A 27870-nucleotide genomic window follows, 5' to 3' on the forward strand; every position below is an offset into this window, starting at 1 on the left:
ACTGCAATACTTTGGCCACTCGATGTGAAGAACTGACTCATTTGAAAAGACTCTGATGCTGGGAAAGATTGAAGGTAGGAGGAGAAGGGCATGGCAGAGGATGAAGTGGTTGGATGGCATCACCAACTCAATGGACATGAGTTTGAGTAAACTCCAGGGGTTGGTGATAGACAGGGAAGCCTGGTGTGCTGCAGTCCATGGGGTCACAAAGAGTCAGACAAGACTGAGCAACTGAACTGAATGCTTCAAAAATAAGACTGGCAAGAACCAAGATAGTAAGGCAGGCCAGCTATTTAGGTATGAATAGATAAAATGCATGGGTGCTATTGATAGCAATCAGTCTGAAAAGGAAGGGATGGCTGGAAGAAATACCAAGAAAACAATATTTTTAGAGCTTCATCACTAGCTGGAGATAGTAGTGTTAGTCGCTCAGCAGTGTCCAACTCTTTGCAACCCTACGGACTGTAGCCCACCAGGCTCCTGTGTCCATGAGATTCTCCAGGCAAGAATACTGGAGTGGGTGGGTTGCCATTCCCTTCTCCAGGGGGTCTTCCCAACCCAGGGATCAAACCTGGGTCTCCTGCATTTCAGGCAGATTCTTTACTGCATGAGATACAGGGAAGTCCCAGCTAGAGATAGGAGACTAGAAAAAGAAGAGATAAGGATAATCCACACGTATTAGTTGGGTTGTTTAGATAGTGGAACCATTTACAAATAAGAAAATCAGATTTGGAATGAAGACCAGTTTGAGTTAGGAACTTCTGTATACTGGTGGCTAGATATTTAAGTAAAAATGTGTAAGTATTTTTGAAAATGAAGTACTGGGACTTGGATGAAAACATTTCTGAAGGTTCAGGCTCAATTGTCTTCTATCTTTACACAACTGTTCACACACTCAGTATAGTAGGTCTGTAAGGAAATTTTAAAAATCATCTATTCTGAGTCCCTTATTTTACAGATGAGACCAATTAATGAAATAACTTGCCTGGGGTCTTAAGTGTCCATGACAAATCAGATTTCCTGAGTCTCTGTTCTTGCTCTTTACTGAACATTAGGTGTTACAGACTGGTAATGGTCCACTGACAGTTGTGTTTGTCTAGGGGAGCAGACTGTGTTATTGATCACAAATACTTGCTGCCTTTCTCTGGGAGAGGATTAAACTCTTCCTTCCCATTGATGTGGCCAGCCTTGGCCATGTGACTCGTTTTGGCAAATGAAATGTGAGCAGAGTCACCTCTGTGCAATATTTCTGAGAGGAGCTTTAAAGCATGATTTAAGTACATTGTTTCAGTGCATTATTCACCAGGCTTTCTTTCTTTTTCTTCTGCCATGAGTTCACCAATATTCTAGACAGAAGAATCTTTGTCAGCCTAAGTCCTAGACTAAACATGATGTGCAGCAGAGATATGACTGATCTTTGATGGGATTGTAATGTGAGTAAGAACAACCTTCTGTTGTAAGCTGAAAATCTGGGATCATGTGTAAATACAGTATAACCTAGGCAATCCTAACTGATACAATCTTCATCATAAAAAAAAAAAATAAAACCTGCATCAGTGAATAACATCTGAAAATTTTGAGAGTTAGCATAGAGATCTAAACTTCAGATTTCTGCTGAAAAATTGGAAGAGCTGACACATTTGGCCTAGGTGCCACACATTGGCTGAGACTGTATAGCATCTACCCCTGTAGAAATAGAAGCTAACACTGTAATTTACCCCCAGCATCCTATAATCCCTAACTCTATCTTATGCCCATCCATCTTCTTCTCCACTTGTTTACATTACCTATCTGGCCCTTGTAAGCTTGTGAATCTTCCTCTCTGAGTTTATATAAAAATTTCCTACCCCAACAAGAAATGCTTGAGACAAAAAGAACTGAGACCTGAAAGTGGAACTGTACTTAATACCCACCTGCATGGATGAGATAAAGAATGAGTGGGGAGACATTTAATAACTGGTTAGAAAAGGAAGAAGTAAACCAGAATTGGAGAGTTACCAAATCAAACAAAAAACAAAGAAGAGACAAGTGAAGAAGAGGGGATGGTCAACCTCAGGGAAATCAACAGAGTTCAAGAATAAAGACAGTGAAGAAAAGCAGGTAATATGTGACCTTTGAGATAATTGCAGTGTTTTGATGATCATGGAAGAAAGAAGATAAGGTAGGGAGCAAAGGGCTGCTGAGAAAATGTAGGTGTTGAGATAACTTTTTTTTTTTTTCTTACAAATTGACATTGAATGTAAGGAGAAAAATAATTGGCTTCTCAAATGGCAGCAAAAGCAGGCCAAATTTGTTTTATCCCTCTTCTTGTGTGTGTGTTTTTTTTTTTTTTTGGGGGGGGGGGTTGGAGTGTCTGTGATGGGCGAGGAGTAACACATATTTGAAAAGCATTGGCAAAAGAGTGAGTAAAGAGAAACCAGGTAATTGAGGAAGGAAAGCTTGGGAAGTGGTTTGGAGTCGTCAATAGAGACCACAGGTGAATCAGTTAGTTTTGGAAATAAGTGATAGCAGACTTTCATCCAGAGAAGGCGACGGCACCCCACTCCAGTACTCTTGCCAGGAAAATCCCATGGACGGAGGAGCCTGGTAGGCTGCAGTCCATGGGGTCGCGAAGAGTCGGGCACAACTGAGTGACTTCACTTTCACATTTCACTTTCATGCATTGGAGAAGGAAATGACACCCCACTCCAGTGTTCTTGCCTGGAGAATTCCAGGGACTGGGGAGCCTGGTGGGCTGCCATCTATGGGGTCGCACAGAGTCGGACATGACTGAAGCAACTTAGCAGCAGCAGCAGCAGCAGACTTTCATCTAAGTCTTTTAATGTGGGATATGGGGTCTTAAAGAACCATCAGTAGTGACTCAGAAGAGAGCAGTATCTGGGCCCCATGAGGTGCGTGAGCAATGGAAGTATGATGACCTTGTCTCTGAACTACGGTTTGGAGATGGTCTGCTCTCTCTGGTTACAGTCTTGGATGAAGTGCAGACACACAGTGAAGGATCTGATAACTGAGAGACCGAATGCCATTTGTGGCAGGAACCTGAGCCATGTGCCCAGATACAATCTTGGTGCCTTTCTGACCCCCTTTTCTGTCAGTTCTGCAACCACACTAATAAGAATTGTCTCTCATCTTCCATAGGTTAATGAGTTTGAGAAGGAAAAATGCAGTTTATTATGATGGCAAGAAGGGCAATGCAAATGGCAACTGAGAAACTTGAAATATTTTCAAAGGTCTTTGAACTTAATTTCAAGAGGCAACCATCGCACTCATGAAACAGCACCCTGTGAAGAATATAGAATGACAAAAATATGTTACAGTCAGTAATTTTCATCCTATGCTTCTATACCCTCAGGAGACCCTCTTGGTGGTCTGCATACTGTGCCTTATACTATTAGTGTTTATGTCAGTGTCTCTGTCTCTATCAATGACATAAAGTAGGGGTTTACTTATGCTATATTAGCATCTCATTATCATGCTTGTTTTGGACCAAAAAATTGCAACTGACCTATAGATATTCCCTGTCACATAGCAAAAAGAGAGAAGTTGCTGTGCATCGTGATGTTTGTGGAGGCCATGCTATCAGTCCCACTATGACGGAAATGAGAGTATTGCCAAGGAATGAATTTCTAGTGGAGTCTTGCTGCTGCTAAGTGCTTCAGTCATGTCCGACTCTGTGCAACCCTGTAGACGGCAGCCCACCAGGCTCCCCCATCCCTGGGATTCTCTAGGCAAGAACACTGGAGTGGGTTGCTTAGTGGATAATAAAGGCAAATAAAATGGTGTGTGTTATCTGCCTCAACAGAAGCATTAGCATACATGCCACTGTATCTGATATACGCTGTTTTGTGAAGGCACGTTGTTCATATGGAGGGTAGTTGGAATGGGTTCTGATAGTAGGTGGCCCATAGGTTCATTTGCCTTGGAAGAGACTGGAGGATAGAAACAGAATTATACTAATTGCCCCATTCTTCTGGGGTTTTAGTTACTTTTCCATTATTTCAGTAGGTTCATTTATCTGAGTTTTGAATGGGGCCTGAATATACAGAGGAGATTGGTGGTGCAGTAGTGGGAAAGTTTCTGCTGCAGGAGGAAATGTACAGGGAGGAAAGGGACCGATTCTTGGACTGTGGAATAAAAAGGGAATGACTGAGTCTCAACTCTATTTAATTTACCTTTATTCTATCTTTATTTGTTACTAGGCTGCACTAGGCACAAAAATTAAGAATTAGTACAATGGGCAAGGGGCTTCCCTGATAACTCAGTGATAAAGAATCCGCCTGCCGATGCAGGACGTGCAAGTTCGATCTCCGGGTCAGGAAGATCCCTTGGAGAAGGAAAAGAGTTGGACACAAAATAGCAACTAAACAGCAACAACAATGGTCAAGACACATGATCTAATCAGCTTATTCTTCCAACTGTGACAGTAAACGATATGCTATTATAGACCTCTTCTGACATCAGCTGTTTTCCTTAATTACAAGAATGTTATAAATCACTTAGCAGTTCATACTTTTATAGCTGGCTTCAGATAGGAGATTGAAAAATCCAGGAACCTCAAGGATGAGTGGGAGCTAGGCAGTGGTAGTGGGTTGAGGAGAAGGGGTTGTATTCTGGACAGAGAAAAAAATATGCAATTTCCCTGAGGTGATAGAAAGCAGAGGATGTCTGGGGATTTGAAAGAACATCTTTGAAGCCTGGTGAGCAAGTGGGAGGGAGTGGTATTAGAGGAGAATGAAGAGACAGGCAAGGATTGCAAGCCTAAGAATATCCGTTGTGAAACTGTGTCCTGAGTCCCATGAATATTCATTAAAAGCAAGTTCATGATATTGTTAAAGGTATTACACTAGAAAGTCTCCATATTCTTGGGCTTCTGTTGTACTCTACAGTCACTCATTTGAGCACTCATTCAACAAGCATATATTGAAGGTCTGCTATACACCATGTACTTCAGGCCAGAACTGTATACCTTCTAGATCTTTGTGAATTACAGGCTGCCACTTACAATGTGGTCACTTTGTCAGTCCTGTCATGATAGTCAGATTTAGCTTCTTTTCATTATTATTATCTTGGTTATAGTATTGTGGGTTTGGAGAACAGGGCCCAGTGTCAGTGACTTCTGATGCGAACAATCTGAAATACATCTTCAACTAGTGTCCTTAAGCTCCTGGTGGGCAACAGCAAGAGAGGGAATGGAAACTAGAGCCGTGTCTTGGTGCCATTAAAGCAGCATTTGGGAAGGTGCTAAACTTAGTTCTTACAGCCCGCTTATTCTCAGTTCTGTGAGCTTTAACAAGGAGCTTCTAGTGGTCATTTTGAAAGTTGATAGATGTCACTGTTTTCTTTCTCTGTAGCCTTGCTTTAGATTCTGTTTTGTTTTTACCTATTGCCTCTTTCCAGTCTCTTCCCATCTCGTTTATTCTATTATTCTAGCTGTCTCTCTGAGCATGAGTACTAGGAGTAATGAGTACTGCTTTCAATAGCAGGGAAAGCAGAGTGACTCAGATAGGCCAGCCCTGATCTGGGAATGAACCTTTATAGTTATCTTCATCCTCATTCAAAAATAGAAATTGTGCTGAAAAAATAAAGTCAATGGCAAAAAAATGGCTTTCTCATCTGGACACCTATTTAAGATTTCTCTGCCCTTCATTGATCTCACCTTTTTCTGAACTGTATTAGTACACTGAATAAAAATCATAAGATTTAGTTCTTGATAACATATTGTATTGGGCTAATTTATGATTCTTTAATAGATGCTGATTTTGTTACCTAATAGGATAGGATTATAAACTCCCACAGTGAAGGGACTATGACCTTACTGTATTTTCTATCACCCTTAGAATTGAACAAAATGACAGGCATGCAATTTAGCCATTCAGTGACACTTGATTGAGTTAATGAGACCTGTCACATTATTGTACATAGAGAAAGACCTTTGGATTCCTAGTTGGCTTTTAATGATTATTAGAGTGCAGTAGAACTTTTGATAATAATTATTCCATCACCATGCTGCTTCAATTGTCTTTCTCTCCTTTCTATACCAGCAAGGAGGCATGAATTTAGTGGGAACATCCATTTCTTCATGTCAAATTCTGCCCCTTTGTATGGCATTTTATGTTATACAAGGGTGCCTTTGCTTTGTCTCTGCAAGTGAAAGCCAGGTAATGTTTTTAATGTGACTGTGTCTCTTTTTTGTTCTTATACCCTCTGAAGCAGCCCAAGAGGAAGAGATGACAATAATATAAGACACTCACATGAGAAAGTTGTAATATGGTATAAATGAAGGGGACAGATGTCACTTGTGGCTACAAATTAATTCCTTCAGATCTTTGGATTTTTTTTGACTAAATGACAAGAGCTGAGAGAAGAGAAGTGTACGAAAATGAAGACATTCCTTGGTTTTGGCAGCCTGTGCTTGATAAAGTAAGATTAGAGATTGAGTTGCTGATATTCTCATTGAAAAAATTGCATGAGATTAGTAATGGAGAAAGAGAAAGGGCTTTGAAATCAAAGAAATGGGAAAGGAGCTCTATTTGTTTCCTACTGCTTTTGTAATAAATTACAGCAAACTTGGTGGTTAAAAACAACACTCATTTATTATCTTACAGTTCTTGAAGCCAGAAGTCCAAAACGAGGCTCACTGGGATAAAACAAGGTTGTGGATAGGGCTGTATTCCTTTCTGGAGGCACTAGGGGAAAATGTATTTATTTGCTTTTTCCAGCTTCTTGAGGCTGTCTGCATTCCTCGGCTGGTGGTCCCCTTCCATTTGCAAAGAACCAAATAAGCATATGTGGAAAAACGTGGGTGATAAGTATGTAGATGACATAGGAGACATGAGCCAAGGAACACTGAATGAGAGTCAACAACCTTCTAGAGACATAGAAAATACTATGTACATTTTATCAGAGACAGCCTAAGAGTCTGGTCCTGCTATTGAAAATAATGAATTACAATTTATAGTGATTATGAATACATTTTGCTTTGCACATGCAATGTGTTTTCATTAAACGAGCACTGAGTTCTGTGACTTAAGATGTAGTATAAGATAAAGTCCATGTAAGCAGTTTTGTGTAAGTATTTTTGCAATTATCTTTCTAATCTCAAAGCTAATTATTTAATGTCTCCTCAGTCATGTGCTTCATATCTTTTTGTTTCATTCTGGGCTCCTCCCCTCCCCCATCTCTCCCTCTCTCCCTCCTCTTTTGCTGTTTTTGATTCTTATGCTTTTCCTTTTGTCCTCTACTGACATCATGTATTTATTTAGTTGGTCTTAGTACTTTTGCCTGGAAAATCCTGTGGACGGAGGAGCCTGGTAGGCTGCAGTCCATGGGGTCGCTAGAGTTGGACACGACTGAGCGACTTCCCTTTCACTTTTCACTTTCATGCATTGGAGAAGGAAATGGCAACCCACTCCAGTGTTCTTGCCTGGAGAATCCCAGGGACGGCAGAGCCTGGTGGGCTGCCGTCTATGGGGTCGCACAGAGTCAGACACGACTGAAGTGACTTAGCAGCAGCAGCAGCAGTTGCATCATGCAGGACATTTTGTTGCAGCACACAGACTTCTCTATTTGTTGTGCTTGAACTCAGTTATTGCAGTATATAGGCTTAGTTGTCTCTTGGTTATATGAGATCTTGGGTCTCTGACCAGGGATCAAACCTACATTCCCTGTATTGTAAGGCAGAGTCTTAACCACTGGACCACTAGCGAAGTCCCATCATCACAGTAGTTTTTAACTGAGCAATTAATAGAATAAATAAAGTCAAGCCCAGCATGTATATATTTGGGAGGCAGAACTTCTGATTGGGAAGCCCCTTAAAATTTAGTTGCATGCTAGTTAGATTTTATGTATATAGATAAAATTTTAATGGTTCCCTGTAGCCATTCTCCTAGAGCTCCTCTATGTTTTTAATCTTTTAGTGCTTTGACTTGTGGCTTCCTTGTAAAAAATAATAATAATAATAACTTTTTTTGAGGATACTCTGTAATTTGTGTGACTTTTCTCTAACTTACTTTGGCCAGAGCTATGGATTTGATTTTCACATGGATGGACTTTAGTGTAATTCTAGTTCATTACTACAGTCAGTGCTCTTTATCCTGGAGGTTATTTTACAAAAGTAGTTCAGATGAACACACCCCCTCAAAAAAGTAACTGCATGTATACCAGCTTTCTATGTCTCTTATTAGAGAAATAATTCCTGAGTTTCTGCCCAACCAATAAGTGGGTCTCATCTTTGTACATGAAAGAAGTCACACAGCCAGCCCAGCAGACAAAGATTGCTTTTTCATTTTAGTCTTCCACTAGTCCTTCTTTCCCAGGATGGCTTCATGTGTCTCAGAATGACTTACAAAGAAATAAGACTTTAAAACTGAGAATAGCTGCTAATCACTTCATGATCTTAAGGCAAAGTCATGTTTGCACCATAAGAGCTTGATTGTGATTTGATAGTCTGAAGTTTGTGTCAGTTGCTCAGTCATGCCTGACTCTTTGTGACCCCATGGACTGTAACCCACCAGGCTCCTCTGTCCATGGAATTCTTCAGGCAAGAATACTGGAGTGGATTGCCATTCTCTTCTCCAGGCAATCTGAAGTGTGGTGGTGAGGAAATGGATGATGGCCAGTTTGCATCTGTCCATACAGCAAACTCAGGAAGGCTGAATATAGCCTAGTGGTTAAATTTTTGGCCCCTGGAATCATGAAGAGTTAGATTAAATTCTAATTCCAACATTTACTAGCTTTATGTTCTTAATCAAGTTACTTTACATTTCTGAGCTTAATTTTCCACATATATAGTAATGTATATCTTAGAAGGTTAATTGAATCACAGGGAGCTTGTCATTGAAGGCTATTTTCCATACACAAGGGGTAGTGGCCCATCCAAAAAATCTAGTAAGTGCATAGACACATTTTACATCACTCCAAAATAAGGCAGCCTAGTGTAGTGTGGAAGGGGATGGACTCTGGAGCCTGATGCTTTGGATTCATATCCAAGCTTTATCATTTAATAGATGTGTGGCTTCATACAAGTAACTTCATCTTTTGGCTCTAGTTTTCTCATTTATAAAATGGGAATAATGATAGTACATACCTCAAAAGCTTGGTATGAAGATTAAGTGAATTAATACAGCTGTAGCACCTAAGACAGTGCCTGCCACATACTAGGTGTTCAAGAAGGAATAGCTCCTCTTATTATTGATTTGTGTTAATACTATTAATACTACTAATAAATGAGTGAAGATGATTGATTTAGAGATTGAGATAAAGGATGATACCTCAGTTTCTAGCTTAAGCATTTGGTTCTGTGGTGGTATCATTTACTGAGATGGAGAAAAGTGAGAGGAGTAGATTGGGGCATAAGTTGTGGGAATGGCAAAGTTTGGTTTTTGATGGTGAAGTGTCTGTGGAATATGAATATAAAAATTTCAAAATGGCAGGTTTTCTATAAGCCTGGGGTTCACAGAATTAGGGAACAGGGATATACATTTGAGAGTAGTCAATATACTATTTTTTGAGATTATGATACTGGATGAGGTAAGCAAAGACCGAGACCTTAGAAAAAGAAGTGAGGGCTCAGGCTCAGTCTCTGGGGTGTGGATAATGAAAAACCAGCAAAAGAGACTAAGAGGTATGACAAAAAGAAAAGAAGGAAACCTACCTTTTATGATAGTTAAGACAGAAGAGTGTTTCAAGAAGGAGGGCATGGTCAACTTTATAGCAGGAGGGCAGAAACAGCCATTGAATTTGGCCCTTTTGAGAAGTTTTGCTATGAAGAAGCATAGATAATGAAGATGGCAGTTTGATGTGCCATCAAGGAAGGGTCTCTTTTTTCAAATATGGAAAATTCTAGCGTATTTTTCTATGCCACCAGAGGTGATCCATTAGAGGAAAGAAATCAAGGAAGGGCAAACAGGAGGAGATGGAATCCTGAATATAAATTGAGGGGTTGGCCTTTGACATGAGCAGGAGCATTGCTTTTATTTCTATGAGATAAAGTACATAGCATAATGCTTGACATGTAGTAAGTATGCAGTAAGTAGTAGGTTTTATAATTATTGTTCTTGTTGTTAACTCAAGAGCCATGTTGATTTGGATATGGAAAAGACAATTTGGGTATGCTCAGAGCCCAAGGCCGTGAGCTCAGCCTGTGTAAGGAGTTGGCATTTAGTGTGGGCTATTCTAAACAAGGACCCCAAAATGTGATTTTTGAGATATAAAGACTTTTGTTAAGCTTGGCCCACCTAACCTAGTTATATTTTTTATATCAGAGATGGGTACATGGCATCTGTGGTTATGACTTGGACAAAAGGCAACATATTTTTATTTTATCAACTATACTACAGAGGCATGATTCTAGAGAAATAGATTGAATTCCATTTAGATTCATGGATCAACATCTCTCCCCCAGTATGTGTTGTCCCTGTAACACATATACTAAAGGAGAGAATGATGTGTTCCCAGTCATTATATTTACCTCAGCAAAATGTGCTCCATATGATGACATTAAGCAGTAAGTGTTTTGTGATTTTCAGTGTTTCTATGATATCATTTTCTGTGCTCTCAATACAATGAGCTGAAGGCTTTTAGCTGTTTTACCTGTTATTCCTTTAGAAACAAGTCCCTTTTCTTAAGGGCTGAGTTTTTCACAGCACCCTGAAATGCTTTTTGCCTAATCATCTCTGAGTGTAAATGCAAGCTTTGTGATTTTTTCAAAAATACTTCAGAATTTACTATAAATGTGTGTTTTTAAATTCTTTCCCCAAGTGGTCTTTATGCAACCTATATAAGTCTACATTTTTGATCATTTTTTCACCTTATGTTCTTTAGATAAAAACCAATACAATATTGTAAAGTAAAAAAAAAAATCATTAAAAAAATGAGTTTGATTAGTATTCAGTGTGAAAGGTGGAATATGCTTTAAAAATTTCAAACTGTCATTTGAAATTAGTATTAGAGTGAGACATACTTACTGGGGTCTTTCAGCAACTATCTCTTGTCCAGTTACAGTTTATAAGAAGTTGTCTGGCCGTGACTTCATTGGTTTTCAGCATCCCTGTTATTAGTACCATATGTCTGTTTCCCTGATTGCTGAGCCTGGCCCTTTGGTTTCTGTGAATTTCCGGATTCCTGAATATTTGCCTTAGTCTCTGGGGCTGGAATGCAAAAGTAGGAAATCAAGAAATACCTGGAGTAACAGGCAAATTTGGCCTTGGAGTAGAGAATGAAGCAGGGCAAAGTCTAGTAGAGTTTTGCCAAGAGAATGCACTGGTCATAGCAAAAAACCCTCTTCCAACAACACAAGAGAAGACTCTATACATGGACATCACCAGATGATCAATACCAAAATCAGATTGATTATATTTTTTGCAGCCAAATTTTTGCAGCCAAAGATGAAGAAGCTGTATACAATCAGCAAAAATAAGACCAGGAGCTGACTGTGGCTCAGATCATGAACTCCTTATTGCCAAATTCAGACTTAAATTGAAGAAAGTAGGGAAAACCACTAGGCCTTTGAGGTATGACCTAAATCAAATCCCATATGGTTACATAGTAGAAGTGACAAATAGATTCAAGGGATTAGATCTTATAGACAGAGTACCTGAAGAACTATGGAGGGAAGTTTCTGACATTTTACAGGAGGCAGTGATCAAGACATCCCCAAGAAAAAGAGATGCAAACAGGTAAAATGTTTGTCTGAGGAGGCATTACAAATAGCTGAGGAAAGAAGAGAAGCAAAAGGCAAAGGAGACAAGGAAAGATATACCCATTTGAATGCAGAGTTCCAGAGAATAGCAAGGAGAGATAAGAAAGCCTTCCTCAGGGGTCAGTGCCAAGAAATAGAGGAGAACGATAGAATGGAAAAGACTAGAGATCTGTTCAAGAAAAGTAGAGATACCAAGGGAATATTTCATGCAAAGATGGGCTCAGTAAACAACAGAAATGGTATGGACATAACAGAGGCAGAAGATATTAAGAAGAGGTGGCAAGAATACACAGAAGAACTGTACAAAAAAGATCTTCATGACCCAGATAATCACAATGATGTGATCACTCACCTAGAGCCAGACATCCTGGAATGTGAAGTCAAGTACTTGGGCCTTAGGAAGCATCACTACGAACAAAGCTAGTGGAAGTGATGGAATTCCAGTTGAGCTAATGAAAATCCTAAAAGATAATGCTGTGAAAGTGCTGCATTCAGTATGCTAGCAAACTTGGAAAACTCAGCAGTGGCCACAGGACTGGAAAAGGTCAGTTTTCATTCCAATCCCAAAGAAAGGCAGTGCCAAAGAATGCTCAAACTACAACATAGTTGTACTCATCTCACATGCTAGTAAAGTAGTGCTCAAAATTCTGCAAGCCAGGCTTCAACAGTTCGTGAACTGTAAACTTCCAGATATTCAAGCTGGATTTAGAAAAGTCCGAGGAACCAGAGATCAAATTGCCAACATCTGTTTGATCATTGAAAAAGCAAGAGAGTTCCAAAAAAACATCTTCTTCTGCTTTATTGACTATTCCAAAGCCTCTGATCACAACAAACTGTGGAAAATTCACAAAAGAGATGGGAATACCAGACCACTTTACATATCTCCTGAGAAATCTGTATACAGGTCAAGAAGCAACAGTTAGAACTGGACATGGAAAAACAGACTGCTTCCAAATTGGGAAAGGAGTACGTCAAGGCTGTATATTGTCACCCTGCTTATTTAACTCATATGCAGAGCACATCATGAGAAATGCTGGAATGGATGAATCACAAGCTGGAATCAAGATTGCTGGGAGAAATATGATTAACCTCAGTATGCAGATGACACCACACTTGAGGCAGAAAGTGAAGAAGAACTAAAGAGCCTCTTGATGAAAGTGAAAGAGGAGAGTGAAAAAGTTCGCTTAAAACTCAACATTCAGAAAACTAAGATCATGGCATCTGGTCCCATCATTTCATGGCAAATAGATGGGGAAACAGTGGAAACAGTAAGAGACTTTATTTTGTTGGGCTCCCAAATCACTGCAGATAGTGACTGCAGCCATAAAATTAAAAGAGGCTTGCTCTTGGAAGAAAAGCTACAATGAACATAGACAGCATATTAAAAACCAGAGACATTACTTTGCCAACAAAGGTCCCTCTTGTCAAAGCTATGGTTTTTTCCAGTAGTCATGTATGGATGTGAGAGTTGGACTATAAAGAAAGCTGAGTGCCAAAGAATTGATGCTTTCGAACTGTGGTGTTGGAGAAGACTCTTGAGAGTCCCTTGGACAGCAAGGAGATCCAACCAGTTAATCCTAAAGGAAATCAGTCCTGAATATTCATTGGAAGGGCTGATGCTAAAGCTGAAACTCCAATAGTTTGGCCACCTGATTGGAAGAACTTACTCATTTGGAAAAACCCTGATACTGGGAAGATTGAAGATGGGAGGAGAAGGGGATGACAGGGTATGAGATGGTTGGATGACATCATTGACTCGATGGACATGAGTTTGAGTAAACTCTAGGAGTTGGTGATGGACAGGGAAGCCTGGCATGCTGTAGTCCATGGGGTTACAAAGAGTTGGACACAACTGAGGGACTGAACTCAAACTGGGATTTAGGTCTTTCTGGTCCCCATACATACATATATATATTTTTCTGGAACCTGTATGTCCTTATTGTTATTGCGATTGCATTTCTTTTATCTGCCCTGTCATGCTTTGTCCTTTGTGTTTTCAGACTTGCGTTTGCTTGCCTGGTTTCATTTACTAGCTTTTTTCAAGTGCCCAATTAGGTATTTCTTCTGACTTTTGAGCCCAAGACTGATTCTTGTCCTAAAGTAGTACCAGCTTCTTAGGCTTGCCTCCATGTTATACTGTGCATTGAGAGCTAAATAAATCACTGGTTTATACAGCAGTTCTGTGAAGAAATCACAGTATATCTGATTTTCATAGCAGTAGTGATGGAAAATCAGAGAAGGCAATGGCACCCCACTCCAGTACTCTTGCCTGGAAAATCCCATGGATGGAGGAATCTGGTAGGCTGCAGTCCATGGGGTCGCTAAGAGTTGGACACAACTGAGCGACTTCACTTTCACTTTTCACTTTCATGCATTGGAGAAGACAATGGCACCCCACTCCAGTACTCTTGCCCGGAAAATCCCATGGATGGAGGAGTCTGGTAGGCTGTAGTCCATGGGGTCACTAAGAGTTGGACACAGCTGAGCGACTTCACTTTCACTTTTCACTTTCATGCATTGGAGAAGGAAATGGCACCCCACTCCAGTGTTCTTGCCTGGAGAATCCCAAGGACAGGGGAGCCTGGTGGGCTGCCATCTATGGGGTCGCACAGAGTCAGACACGACTGAAGCGACTTAGCAGCAGCAGTGATGGAAAATAAAGATGCTGTGCTTGATGCTTGAATCTCTGGGTTTAAATTCTTGCCCTGACAGAAACAGTAAATATCTGTGAGCAAATGTCTTAGCCTCTCTGAAATTCAGTCTACTTCTTTGTAAAATAGAAATCATTTTCACCTATTTCATTTTTGTGAGGGTTAAATAAGAAATAAGATGTCATATGTAAAAAATCCCTAATGTGATAACTAGCACGTGTTTGTTAAATCTGGTGATATTCTCATAGATAATTCTGTTTCATTAATTAGTTTATTTTTATCAATTCATTTCAGTTCAGTCACTCAGTCGTGTGTGACTCTGTGGCCCCATGAACTGCAGCACGCCAGGCTTCCCTGCCCATCACCAACTCTTGGAGCTTGCTCAAACTCATGTCAGTTGAGTTAGTGATGCCGTCCAACCATCTCATCCTCTTTCATCCCCTTCTTCTGCCTTCAATCTTTCCCAGCATCAGGGTGAACAAGTCAGGTGGCCAAAGTGTTGGAGTTTTAGCTTCAGCCTCAGTCCTTCCAATGAATATTCAGGACTGATTTCCTTTAGGATGGACTGGTTCGATCTCCTTGCAGTCCAAGGGACTCTCAAGAGTCTTCTACAACACCACAGTTCAAAAGCGTCAATTCATGGTTCATGTACTGTTGAAGCCTGGCTTGAAGGACTTTGAGCATTACTTTGCTAGCATGTGAGATGAGTACAATTGTGCAGTAGTTTGAACATTCTTTGGCATTGCCTTTCTTTGGGATTGGAATGAAAACTGACCTTTTCCAGTCCTGTGGCCATTGCTGAGTTTCCAAATTTCCTGGCATATTGAGTGCAGCACTTTTACAGCATCATCTTTTAGGATTTGAAATAGCTCAGCTGGAATTCCATCACCTCCATTAGCTTGTTGGTAGTGACGCTTCCTAAGGCCCACCTGACTTCACATTCCAGGACGTCTGGCTCTAGGTGAGTGATCAAACCATCATGGTTATCTGGGTCATTAAGACCTGTTTTTGTACAGTTCTTCTGTGTATTCTTTTCACCTCTGCTTAGTATCTTCTGCTTTTGTGAGGTCCATACCATTTCTGTCCTTTATTTTGCCCATTTTTGCATGTATTGTTACTTGGTATCTAATTTTCTTGAAGAGATCTCTTTTTCATTCAATTGTATCTTGTATTCTAATTCTGTATTGTATTCTATTCTTTTTATATTCAAATACTTGACATATTTTCAGAGTAAATAAGTGAAAAGTATCAGTGACAAAAGATTCCTGCTCTAAAGTCAGAAAGAAATTATCACACAAGCTCATTTTAACAAGGTCCCAAGTTTCCCAATTAACTTGTCTTCAGTTCTTATGTATTCTGATCAACAATTGCATTATATCCCTTCTGGAAACAGTTAATATGACAACTTATAAATTTCTTGCACAGAAACTGAATATCTGGAACTGAATAAAAACATGGCAGTGATTATAGGAACAAATATTTGTATATTTGGTGGTGGAGCTTTTTGTTATCCAAGAAATAATTTGATTTGAACTTTTGTGCATTTATAAGATGTGATTTTCTTCTTCTATTCAATGTGCCATTCAGTAAAACAGCATAACATTAGCAACATAAAATGAGATTTTAGTATATATATATATTTTGGCAAAGTCATGGTCTTGAAATACAATTTCATGTGATTAAAATGACTGCTGTCACATTATCTAGCCATAAAGAAGGTGGGAAAGTGAATCAGCTCTTGTAGAGTACTTAGTGCATAACAGGTGTTTAGTATACAGCATTCTGTTCTATGTTCAAGGAGACAAATACATTATTTTTGATTTATGGATGTGAAAACTGAAGCTCAGTGAAGTTAAATAGCCTGTCTATGGTTACACAGCTATGGATCTGAGATTCAAAGTAATGTCTTTTTTATTCCAGTTCCCTGTGTTCTTTACACTTATTGAGGTAAACTAGCTCTGTTTTCTGATACCAGAGTGGTAGAGGAAACCCTAAATACTTGGAGAGTTTTCAATGGTTTATACAAGGCCTAGCATACAACTGAGTGTGAAAGGATAGGTAAATAAAGTGAAGAGTGAAAGTCACTCAGTCACATCTGACTCTTTGCAACCCCATGGACTATACAGTTCATGGAATTCTCCAGGCCAGAATACTGAAGTGGGTAGCCTTTCCCTTCTCCAGGGTATCTTTCCAACTCAGGGATCAAACACAGGTCTCCCACATTGCAGGCCAGTTCTTTACCAGCTGAGCCACCAGAGAAGCCTCTAAATGGAAGGGACAATAAATGGAAAAGGCTGAGTAGCCCACATTCACAGGCATGTTGCATTCAGCTAATTCATAAACACTGTTCATCAGACCTGCAAAATATGTTAAACTCAGTGACTGCCAATTGCCATCTTTGAAAAAGGCAAAGTCAAAAATGAGGAAGTATGTCACTATCATCTGTGGAATGAGATCTGTTAATCGTTTTAGTGTCACTTCATTCCCATTCCCATTGTTCTAGTAGGTGACAGCAGTGTTTTGTGCTCAGTGTGTGCATGTGTGCTATTCTTTCCCTTGGAAATAAATCAGTGATGCCATAGTGTTATGCCCCTAAGAGAATTGTATTGTTTTTTTAATGCATTTATCATGTATCCTATAGATCACTTTCCCCAGGACAATTCGGCCATCAGTTTCATTATTATTGTTAATGTACATAACATCCATAATGTTACAGTGTAGAGTCAGATTTCATATTTCACCTCTTCCATTTATTATTAGGTGCCCATGATCAATTTACTTAATCTCTCTGAATCTCAGTTTCTTCTATCAAATAGGTCTAAGACTACCTTATTTGTTGTTCTGTCACTCAGTTTTGTCCAACTCTTTGTGACCCCATGGACTGCAGCACACCAGGCTTTGTTGTCCTTCACTGTCTCCCAGAGTTTCCTCAAATTCATGTCCATTAAGTCAGTGATGCTATCTATCTCATCTTCTGCTGCCCTCTTCTCCTTTTGCCTTCAATCTTTCCCAGCATCAGGGTCTTTTCCAATGGGTCAGCTCTTCACATCAGGTGGCCAAAGTATTGGAGCTTCAGCATCAGTCCTTCCAATGGATATTCATGGTTGATTTCCTTTAGGATTGACTGGTTTGATCTCCTTACAGTCCAAGGGACTCTCAAGAGCCTACAGCACCACAATTTGAAAGCATCAATTCTTCAGCAATCAGCCTTCTGTATGGTCTAAATCTCATATCTGTACGTGACCATATAGATATATAATAAAGAGGAAATGAGAAATATATACACAAATTCCCTTATAGTCTGTTAAAATGTCACATAGAGGTAGATGAAAGCCAGTTCCATTGCTGATAATGACAACACACTTGTGGTAACTGCAGTTTCACTAGCTCTGTAGTGGTCATGGGAGCTCTTTTGTATGTGTATGTGTTTTGTTTCTACATCTAGACTGTTTTCCTCTTGAGGACAGGGAGGTTGTCTAACAACATTTTTGTATTTCTTGGGCTGTTCATAAATATTTAATACATGGTGGTTGCTCACAATGATTACAAAGTTTGTGCCTAGAGCAACAATATTCAGATGACTTTTCCCACATTCCATTTCATAAACTACAAAAGCTAATGAAGAGATGGAGCAGTATTGCAGCTTCTTTATGCATTCTTATGTATTTATTTGCATAGTTCTTTGACTATCCTAGAAAAGATATATAGTTACATTTTGAAGATAATTATTTAAAAATCAAGCTATCTTTTACTAGATATATTGTCCGCAATTAATGAAAGATATAGATGGGAGTGATTCTTTAATAATGTCTTGTGGTTTGACTTATCGCCACTTACAGCAAGAATAGTTTATTGAAGAAATACTTTTCCCCAAAGATGAAAATTCCTATTTACATAGCTGACTTTCAAGATTGTTATTAAGCACAATATTTTAAATCTAGCTATCTAACAATTATCAGGTGGTAATTACGTGTCAGATTTTAAGTCTTCTGTGAACATTAAATTATGTAATCCTCAAAATAACTCTTATGAGGTAGAACATCATTGTGATCTCCATTTTACAGATAGAAAAACTAAGGCACAGAGAGGTTAAGTAACTCACCCAGGCTCACACAGCTAACATGGGCAGAGATTCACAGATAGATGATCCAATTCCAGAATCTGCTTCCAGTTTCAAAATTATGCTGCCTCTTATTATATCTTGGTGCAAGGTTTTTAAATGAAATGAATTCTGGCTATCATTATCACTGATTCTGAAATATTATATATTTAGTCCAGTTCTTGGTCTTATTTAGAGTACTTGATCAAGACTTTTCCTTTGTAATTTGCTTTGCTTCTTTTAGCTGGGACTCTGACTTTTTAATTTCTTTTTTTTTTTTTACCAACTTGGCATCAAAATCCATTGCAAGGCTGTTGATTGAACTTTCTCATCACAAGAAAAAAAAAAACACATTGCAATTAAGTGTGGGGACAGATGTTAACTGGACTTACTATGGTGATCACTTTGCAATATATACAAATATTGAATCATTATGTTGTACATTTGAAACTAATGTTATGTCAGTTATACCTCAATTAAAAAAATCCATTGTGGGTACCTTTCTTCATGTACTGATTAAAATATTCCACTTTGACAGTTCCTGTATTTTAAAGATATTTTTATTAAATATACATTTATCCATCCAGATTTTCTGATATCTTCTTACTCTTCTGCCTATATGAAACTGAAGCTCACAAATGTCTATTAGTCTCATGTAAAGTTAACATTGGCATGCAGTTAAAGGCAGTCGAAAGAGAGCAATTTTTCATTTTTTCTTCAAGTGTATCTCTTTGCCTGTCTGCCTATATACGAATCTGCCTGCTGTGTTCAGAGTTATTTGAAATTTCAGAACAATGTGTTAGCAAGTGGACCTCATCTTTTATAGTTTTGGCTACAAACTATTGTAGAAATGCACTGGTCACATTAATTAAAAAAACAACAGATACATATTCCTCCCAGACAAAAGATATTTTAAAGATAAACGTAAAATATTTTCACCATAGCATTTGAGTGATTCCTTTGGTTTCTAGACCCTAAAACATTAAACACGTCTATTCAGTTGCATATGTTTCCAAAAATATTATTTAAAGGTAGTTAATATCTGATATTTCAAGCGCCAGTTGTTCATTCTGGAATATTTCGTTTTGTCTGCTGTCATACTTGTTTTTCTGTTAAACCTGAGGCTCCGTTCTTCTTGATTTGTCTTTCTAGCAGGAAGATTGGAAATGAAGCATTTTCTGATGAGATGGCACAGCTTCTTTTGAGAATTTGATGAATAGGATGGGTAGCTTTCTTACCCCTACTCTATGGAGATTTTCAGAAAATAAATTACTTCTTTCATAGGAGTAGCTTAGAGCTCCTGTTCTTTAGGTGTTCTGACTGCAGTGAAACCTTAAACTGGAACATTTCAGTTTGAAATGAATACTTCTGGAAGAATTTCTTGAGGTTCACTAAAAAAGTACATTTTTCTCCTTCAAACACATAGAAGTAGTTCATTTTCATCTCAATTGGATTTCTGGTTTTGCTAATCAGCTCTGCTTTGGATTTTATTGCTTTAAAGGTGCATCTCTTTATATACATGGGCTCAACATCAGTTGAAAAGTTGCTTTTGGTTCCCCAGACAATTTCTTCTTGCTCTATTTGTATTGTTCTGATTCTTACGGATTTTTTCACGTTTTAGGGCTTTTAGTATATGAAATGAGAATTATAAGAATGGTAATTCGTATAGAAAATATACATCATATATTCTTTTTGAACACAAGATTACTCTTGTGTATTTTTCCTATCATTTTAGTATGTTGTTCATTGTCTTCTGACTTCCTCGCTGATGCTGGGAAAGATTGAGGGCAGAAGAAGAGGGCATCAGAAGATGAGATGGCTGGAAGGCATCACCGGTGAAATGGATATGAACTTGGGCAATCTCTGGGTGATGGTGAGGGACAGGGAGGCCTGGTATGCTGCAGTCCATGGGGTCGCAAAGAGTCGGACATGACTGGACTACTGAACAACAAGACCAATGCATAGAGCTCCCTGTGCTATAAGTAGGTTCTCATTAATTACCTATTTTATATATAGTAGTATATATATAGAAAAGATATGTAGATTATGAATGAAGAAAATCGGCTAGATTACCAAAACCAACCAACCAAAGAAAAACATAATTAATATACTCATGTAATATTAACGAGAGCAAAGAAGAGGAAAACATTTTCAAAGAAAGAATGCAGCACTGATTCTTCATAAATTTCTTCTCACTTTTCTATTGATTTAGCTCCCCAGTCGGAGAAAGCAATGGCAACCCACTCCAGTACTCTTGGCTGGAGAATCCCATGGACGGAGGAGCCTGGCAGGCTGCAGTCCATGGGGTCGCTAAGAGTCAGACACGACTGAGCATCTTCACTTTTACTTTTCACCTTCATGCATTAGAGAAGAAAATGGCAACCCACTCCAGTGTTCTTGCCTGGAGAATCCCAGGGACGGGGAGCCTGGTGGGCTGCCGTCTATGGCGTCGCACAGAGTCAGACATGACTGAAGTGACTTAGTAGCAGCAGCTCCCCAATATTAGTTTATCCTTACTAGATAAGTCAAGCCCCAGTATTGTCAGCCCCTGACTGACAATCCTTTTGACCAACAGAAGTCTCTGTCTTCCAACTAACTTTACTGAGTTGTCTTTAGCTCTTGATGTCCTCTTGGCACAGCCAGCTCAAGCTTCTCCTAGGGCAAACCTCTCCAGTGGGATCTTTCTCCTATTTGTGAGGCTTGTGATGGCACCATACACACATCAGCTGTTTCTAATTTCAGTCTAGCTTTGAGAAGATGACTCAGAAAGCTGATTTTTTTTAAAGAACCAAATGATTTTATGCCAGACAAATTCAGATTTAATAAACTTAAATAGTTTCATAAATGCTTATAATTTAAACATGAAAGGATTTCTTCATGGTCATCCTGAAAACTGCTTTCACTATTCAAAAATGAACAGCATTTATGTTGTATATTAAAAAAAAATCAGCTTTCTGAGTCATCTGCTCAAGGCAAGACTGAAATTAGAAGCAGCTGATGTGTGTATGGTGCCATCACAAGCCTCTAAAATAGGAGAAAGAATCCCACTGGAGAGGTTTGCCCTAGGAGAAGCTTGAGCTAGTTATGCCAAGAGGACATCGAGTTAGTTAAAGCCAATTCAGTAAAGTTAGTTGGAAGACAGAGTCTTCTTTTGGTCAAAGGGATTGTCAGTGAGATTTTTAAATACTGGGGCTTGACTTCTCTAGTAAGGATAAACTAATATTGGGGAGCTAAATCAATATAAAAGAAGAAATTTATGAAGTTAAGAATTCATGCTGCATTCTTTCTTCGGAAATGTTTTCCCCTTTGTTCTTTGCTCTCTTTAATATTGCATGAGTATATTATTTTTTTCTTTGGGTGGTTGGTTTTGGTAATCTAGTTGGTTTTCTTCATTCATAATCTGCATGTTTTTTCTATATATAAACTACTATATATAAAATAGACAATTAATGGGAACCTACTTTGTATCACAGGGAGCTCTACACATTGCTCTTATTGTTGTTGTTCAGTAGGCCAGTCATGTCCGACTCTTTGCGACCCCATGGACTGCAGTATACCAGGCCTCCCTGTCCCTCACCATCTCCCAGTTTGCCAGGTCATATTCATTGCATCCATGATGCCATCCAGCCATCTCATCTTCTGATGCCCTCTTCTCCTTCTGCCCTCAATCTTTCCCAGCATCAGGGACTTTTCCAATGAGTCATCTGTTTGCAGCAGATGACCAAAATCCTGAAGCTTCAGCTTCAGAATCAGTATTTCCAGTGAATATTCAGGGTTGATCTCCCTTAAAATTGACTGGTTTGATCTCCTTGATGTCCAAGGGACTTTCAGGAGTCTTCTCCAGCACCACAGTTTGAAGGCATCAGTGCTTTGATGTTCTGCCTTCTTTATGACCCAGCTCTCACAAACATACATGACCACTGGGGAGACCATAGCCTTGACTCAGTTCAGTTCAGTTGCTCAGTCGTGTCTGACTCTTTGCAACCCCATGGATTGCAGCATGCCAGGCCTCCCTGTCCATCACCAACTCCCAGAGTTTACTCAAGCTCATGTCCATTGAGTTGGTGATGCCATCCAATCATCTCATCATCTGTCATCCCCCTCTCCTCCCACCTGCAATCTTTCCCAGAATCAGGATTTTTTTCAGATAAGTCACTTCTTCACATGAGGTGGCCAAAGTATTGGAGTTTCAGCTTCAACATCAGTCCTTCCAATGAACACCCAGGACTGATCTCCTTTAGGATGGACTGGTTGGATCTCCTTGCTGTCCAAGGGACTCTCAAGAGTCTTCTCCAACACCACAGTTCAAAAGCATCAATTCTTTGGCACTCAGATTTCTTTATAGTCCAACTCTCACATCCATACATGACTACTAGAAAAGCCATATCCTTGACTAGATAGACATTTGTTGGCAAAGTAATGTCTCTGCTTTTGAATATGCTGTCTAGGTTGGTCATAACTTTCCTTCCAAGGAGTAAGCATCTTTTAATTTAATGGCTGCAGTCACCATCTGCAGTGATTTTGGAGCCCAAGAAAATGAAGTCTCTCATTGTTTCCACTGTTTCCCCTTCTATTTGCCATGAAGTGATGGGACCAGATCCCATGATCTTAGTTTTCTGAATGTTGAGCTTTAAGCGAACTTTTTCATTCTCCTCTTTCACTTTCATCAAGAGGCTCTTTAGTTCTTCTTTGCTTTCTGCCATAAGGGTGGTGTCATCTGCATACCTGAGGTTATTGATATTTCTCCTGGCAATCTTGATTCCAGTTTGTGCTTCATCCAGCCCAGCATCTCTCATGATGTACTCTGCATACAAGTTGACTCTACAGACCTTTTTTCGGCAGAGTAATGTCTCTGCTTTCAACACACTGTCTAGGTTTGTCATCACTTGCCTGCCAAGAAGCAATCATCTTCTGATCTCATGGCTTCAGCCACCGTCCACAGTGATTTTGGAGCCCAAGAAGAGGAAATCTGTCACTACTTCCACCCTTTCCCCTTCTGTTTGCCATGCAATAATGGGGCTGGATGCATGATCTTATTTATTTATTTATTTTTAATACGTAGTCTTTAGCCAGCTCTTTCACTCTCCTCCTTCATCTTCATCAAGAGGCTCTTTAGTTCCTCTTCACTTTCTGACATTAGAGTGGTATCATCTTCATATCTGAGGTTGTTGATGTTTCTCCTGCCTATCTTGACTCCAGCTTGTAACTCATCCAGCCCTTCAAGGATCACTGCCTTGTCATGGCAAAGGGGCTTGTGTAACTCAATGAAGCAATTACCAAGCCATGCAGGGTCACCCAAGATGAACGGATCATAGAAGAGAATTCTGATAAAATGTGATTCACTGGAGGAGGGGATGACAAACCACCCCAGTATACTTAACGCTCTGCTACTGCTAAGTCGCTTCAGTCGTGTCCGACTCTGTGTGACCCCCATAGACGGCAGCCCACCAGGCTCCCCCATCCCTGGGATTCTCCAGGCAAGAACACTGGAGTGGGGTGCCATTTCCTTCTCCAAAGCATGAAAGTTAAAAGTGAAAGTGAGGTCGCTCAGTCGTGTCCGACTCTTGGTGACCCCATGGACTACAGCCTACCAGGCCCCTCCACCCATGGGATTTTCCAGGCAAGAGTACTGGAGTGGGGTGCCATTGCCTTCTCCCACTTAATGCTCTATGGTGACCTAAATGGGAAGGAGATCCAAAAAAAGAGGGAGTGTGTGTGTGTGTGTGTGTGTGTGTGTGTGTAACTAATTCATTGTGCTGTACAGTGGAAAGCAACTATACTCCAATACAAATTAATGAAAAATAATCTACAAGTCTTTTCATTTGAATCTGTGGGTCTGCTTTACTTTCCCAAACAGAGGAACCACTGATCTTTGGTGACTGCAACTAAAGTAAATCTAGGCAGTATCTTTGAAACTAAATAGTTTATTTAGGATGAATTCTAACTGATCCCTAAAACCAAGCCCAGTTCTTAAGTAGCTGCAGATGCATTCACTTAGAAGTGTTTTGATCCTATCTTAGTGCAAATTTTTTCCATCTTTTTTTTTTTTTTTGCTTGTTTGCCACCTCTCCTTGTCTTTAATATGTTGCTGAAGACCTCTTTTATAACATCTTCGTGATCTGATGGAGTGAGAGACTCCCATGGTTACTTAGTTCATTCCTATTTTATTTAGAATCCTTGTCCCCACTGGTAATTTATCTCTGTGTTGGTGTTAGTATTCTATTATCTAGCTTTTGCTTTGGCTCTTTGTCTACACTGTTATTTGTTTTCTAAAGTTTTTAGATGCTAGCAGGACCTGTGGTTTTGTTTGGTTATCTCCTCTAACTATTTACAATGATGAATCACCTGCAACAACAAATAATTGAAAAATGGCTGCTGTTGGGTTTTGGAGGATGTAATATAATACACAATAATATTAAAGTCAATTTGCAATCCCTGAACACCCACCACTGAACATTAGAGAAAAATGGCCCCAAAACTGTGTGGGGGAGATAAGAGGAAATCAGTTACAAATATTTTGCACTCAAAAAAATGATTCACTTGTAGTGACTGAAAGTTGTTATTCATAGCCTCTGATATAAGCAACTTTACAGAAACTTACTGATGAATAAAAATGTAAAGAATGCAAAGCTTTGGTAGAAGTTCATGTTAGTAAGAGACTTGCACTTGGGTCTACAATATATGGACTGGACTCTTCCTGCTCACCATTACTATATTTGTAAGCTTAGTTGGGCTTGACATCAAGCTGAAAGTGGTCAAAGGTAGTTTTTATTACCAACCTGCCCGCTAACCAAGCTGCTTCTTTTGGCATTTCTCCTTACTCATTTTGAAACATATATTCTCTGGTTCTTTTCTTATTTCTTTAGAACATGAAAGATGAGACTATCTTCAGTCTCCTTCAAATAGACTGCTAGTATTTTTTCCCAAAAATGGAAAATTAGGTAAAAATCGATCTCTGTCGATGTTTATGTGTATTTCTTGAAGTATGTTGTTAGAATGATCATTGATCACATTAGCCTAATCTAACTCCCACACTTTATAAACTTTCTTTTCTAGAATCTTTTGATTCTAGCAAAATCACTTGCTAATAAGTCTGTTGTTTTCATTATTTGAGGCAAACAGTTAGTGTATGACTTGGAATTTTTTATTTAATACTGACTGAAAACCTTGTGTGTTGTTGTTCAGTCGCTAAGTTGTGTCCAAATCCTTGCAACCCCATGGACTGCAGCATGCCAGACTTCCCTGTGCTTCACAATCTCCTGAAGTTTGCTCACACTCAAGTCCATTGAGTCAGTGATGCTGTCCAACCATCTCATCCTCTGCTGCCCCCTTCTCCTCCTGCCCTCAGTCTTTCCCAATAGCAATCAGGGTCTTTTCTAATGAGTTGGCTCTTCGCATCAGGTGGCCAAAGTACTGGAGCTTCAGCTTCAGTTATCAGTCCTTCCAGTGAATATTCAGGGCTGGTTTCCTTGAAGATTGATGGGTTTAATCTCCTTGCTGTCCTGACCACCAAATCTGAGATACAGAGAGGGAAAGTGATTTTCTTAAAGCTATTTAGATGTTTCATGAAACAAGTATATGTGATGGTTATGATTCTCTTTGTAAAAATATTTTGAAGTTAAACAAGATTTCATACATTGATATTACAGGGAAAGGAGTAAGTTTGTCATTGGCATTTAAGTCTCTGGAACTTGACTCAACCCTGTATGGCCAAGTTCATCTCTTCACTGCTGCTGCTGCTAAGTTGCTTCAGTCGTGTCCAACTCTGTGCGACCCCATAGATGGCAGCCCATCAGGCTCCACCGTCCCTGGGATTCTCCAGGCAAGAACACTGGAGCAGGTTGCCATTTCCTTCTCCAATGAATGAAAGTGAAAAGTCAAAGTGAAGTCGTTTAGTCGTTCCCGACTCTTAGCAACCCCATGGACTGGAGCCTACCAGGCTCCTCCATCCATGGGATTTTCCAGGCAAGAGTACCTGAGTGGGGTGCCATCCCATATAGGTCATATTAGTTACTTTTTGATTGTTTGATGTGTTTTTGAAATGTCATTTCATTTATATTTGAGATTTTTGACTATGTCTTTGCTTGTTTGTTTTTTTTTTAACATTCACAATTCTTCAGCATTTGGTATGGAGCTAGGCATGCTATTCACTCAAGAATTTAAATTAAAAATTTCAATATCTCCCACTTGGGTATAGTAGAAATTTATTCAAGTAATACTGGCACCATTGATACAAAGATGTTATTAAAACTGATGTTTTCTTTTCTCCCTCATCTGTCCCAGTTGAAACCTTACTTGATATGCTAATAATGCATTAGGAAAAGTCCTTCTGTGGATGAAACCCTTCACCACGGTTTCAAAACAGAATTGCCTTAAGTCCCATTGACTTCAGTCAATCTCATTCCCACAGCCAGACATCACATTGTAGTGGCAGTCATGTTTGGCCTCCTTACAGCAAATGTTTGTTTCTGTTTTTCAAGCACTGACATTAAGGGGTCAGCTGAAAGAGGCTAATGGGATGAGCCGTTATGTTTGATGGTGTTTATTATACACATCAGGAAACAACCACAGTGACCTGTAGGTTATGTTTAAACATGAATACTGTATGTTACTTATATACTGGTTAGTAATTTATTACTCTTATTTATATACAAGAGAAGGAAAAGAACATATGAGTTGTAGATATTTCTAATTTTGGTCTTTCTGAGGAATGTGTGGGATGTAATCACTCCATGTAATATTTAACATGACTCTTTTCTCTATTTAGTATGTTTGAGCTGTAATCTGTCCTTTACCATGTAGGCTTGAAAAAGTATTTTTCACTTGCCTTTTATTTCTTTTATGAATATTCTTGTCACTTTTAACTTATGGCAATCTAATATTTAGGGGGGTTCTATAGGTACCCAAGTATTGATGTGTTTTTTAGTCATAATATCAGGTGGTTGGTAACCTTCCACAACCTTCTGTTTTATTGCTTCCTTTCCTTTTTTGGGAATGAAAATCAAGGTGCTAACATTTTCTATTATTCCTTTAAATGTTACGTGAGTTTTACCAAGTGGCTTAGATAAATGTTCACAGTATCTAGCAATTCCCTAGGATAATCAGTTGTGCTGTGTGTGGTAAGTCACTTCAGTCATGTGTGACTCTTTGTGACTCTCTGAACTGTAGCCCACCAGGTTCTTCTGTCCATGGAATTCTCCAGGCAAGAATACTGGAGTGGGCTGCCATGCCCTCCTCCAGGGGATCTTCCCGACCCAGGAATCTAACCCACATCTCATGTCTCTTGCTTTGGCAGGCGGATTCTTTACCACTAGGGCCACCCAGGATAATCAATTATATCAGCTTATTCCAAAGTAAGTACCTCAAATCACTAGTTCTGAGGGATGTTGGTTAATAGTTATTATATGAAACAAGAGACAGTA

The 27870-nt window shown here is 39.3% G+C and overlaps 1 protein-coding gene across 19 annotated transcripts in view; it reads left to right on the forward strand.

The window, feature by feature from the left end:
- The window catches only part of IL1RAPL2 (interleukin 1 receptor accessory protein like 2), a 1479983-nt gene that overhangs the window by 556740 nt on the left and 895373 nt on the right, over positions 1 to 27870 (forward strand). For 2 of the 19 annotated variants that reach the window (XM_061409303.1, XM_061409323.1), the window contains exon 1: positions 19040 to 27801. The exons of 16 other annotated variants lie outside the window; for them this stretch is intronic. In XM_061409303.1, coding sequence (XP_061265287.1) covers positions 27675 to 27801 — 127 coding nt within the window. In that variant the 5' untranslated portion in view covers positions 19040 to 27674. Of the gene's footprint in view, positions 1 to 19039; positions 27802 to 27870 lie in introns of those variants that run through there. One more of the 19 variants, XM_061409322.1, reaches the window with a different exon arrangement.

The sequence above is a fragment of the Bos javanicus genome, chromosome X (genome assembly GCF_032452875.1).
Source record: "Bos javanicus breed banteng chromosome X, ARS-OSU_banteng_1.0, whole genome shotgun sequence".
Classification (NCBI taxonomy): domain Eukaryota; kingdom Metazoa; phylum Chordata; class Mammalia; order Artiodactyla; family Bovidae; genus Bos; species Bos javanicus.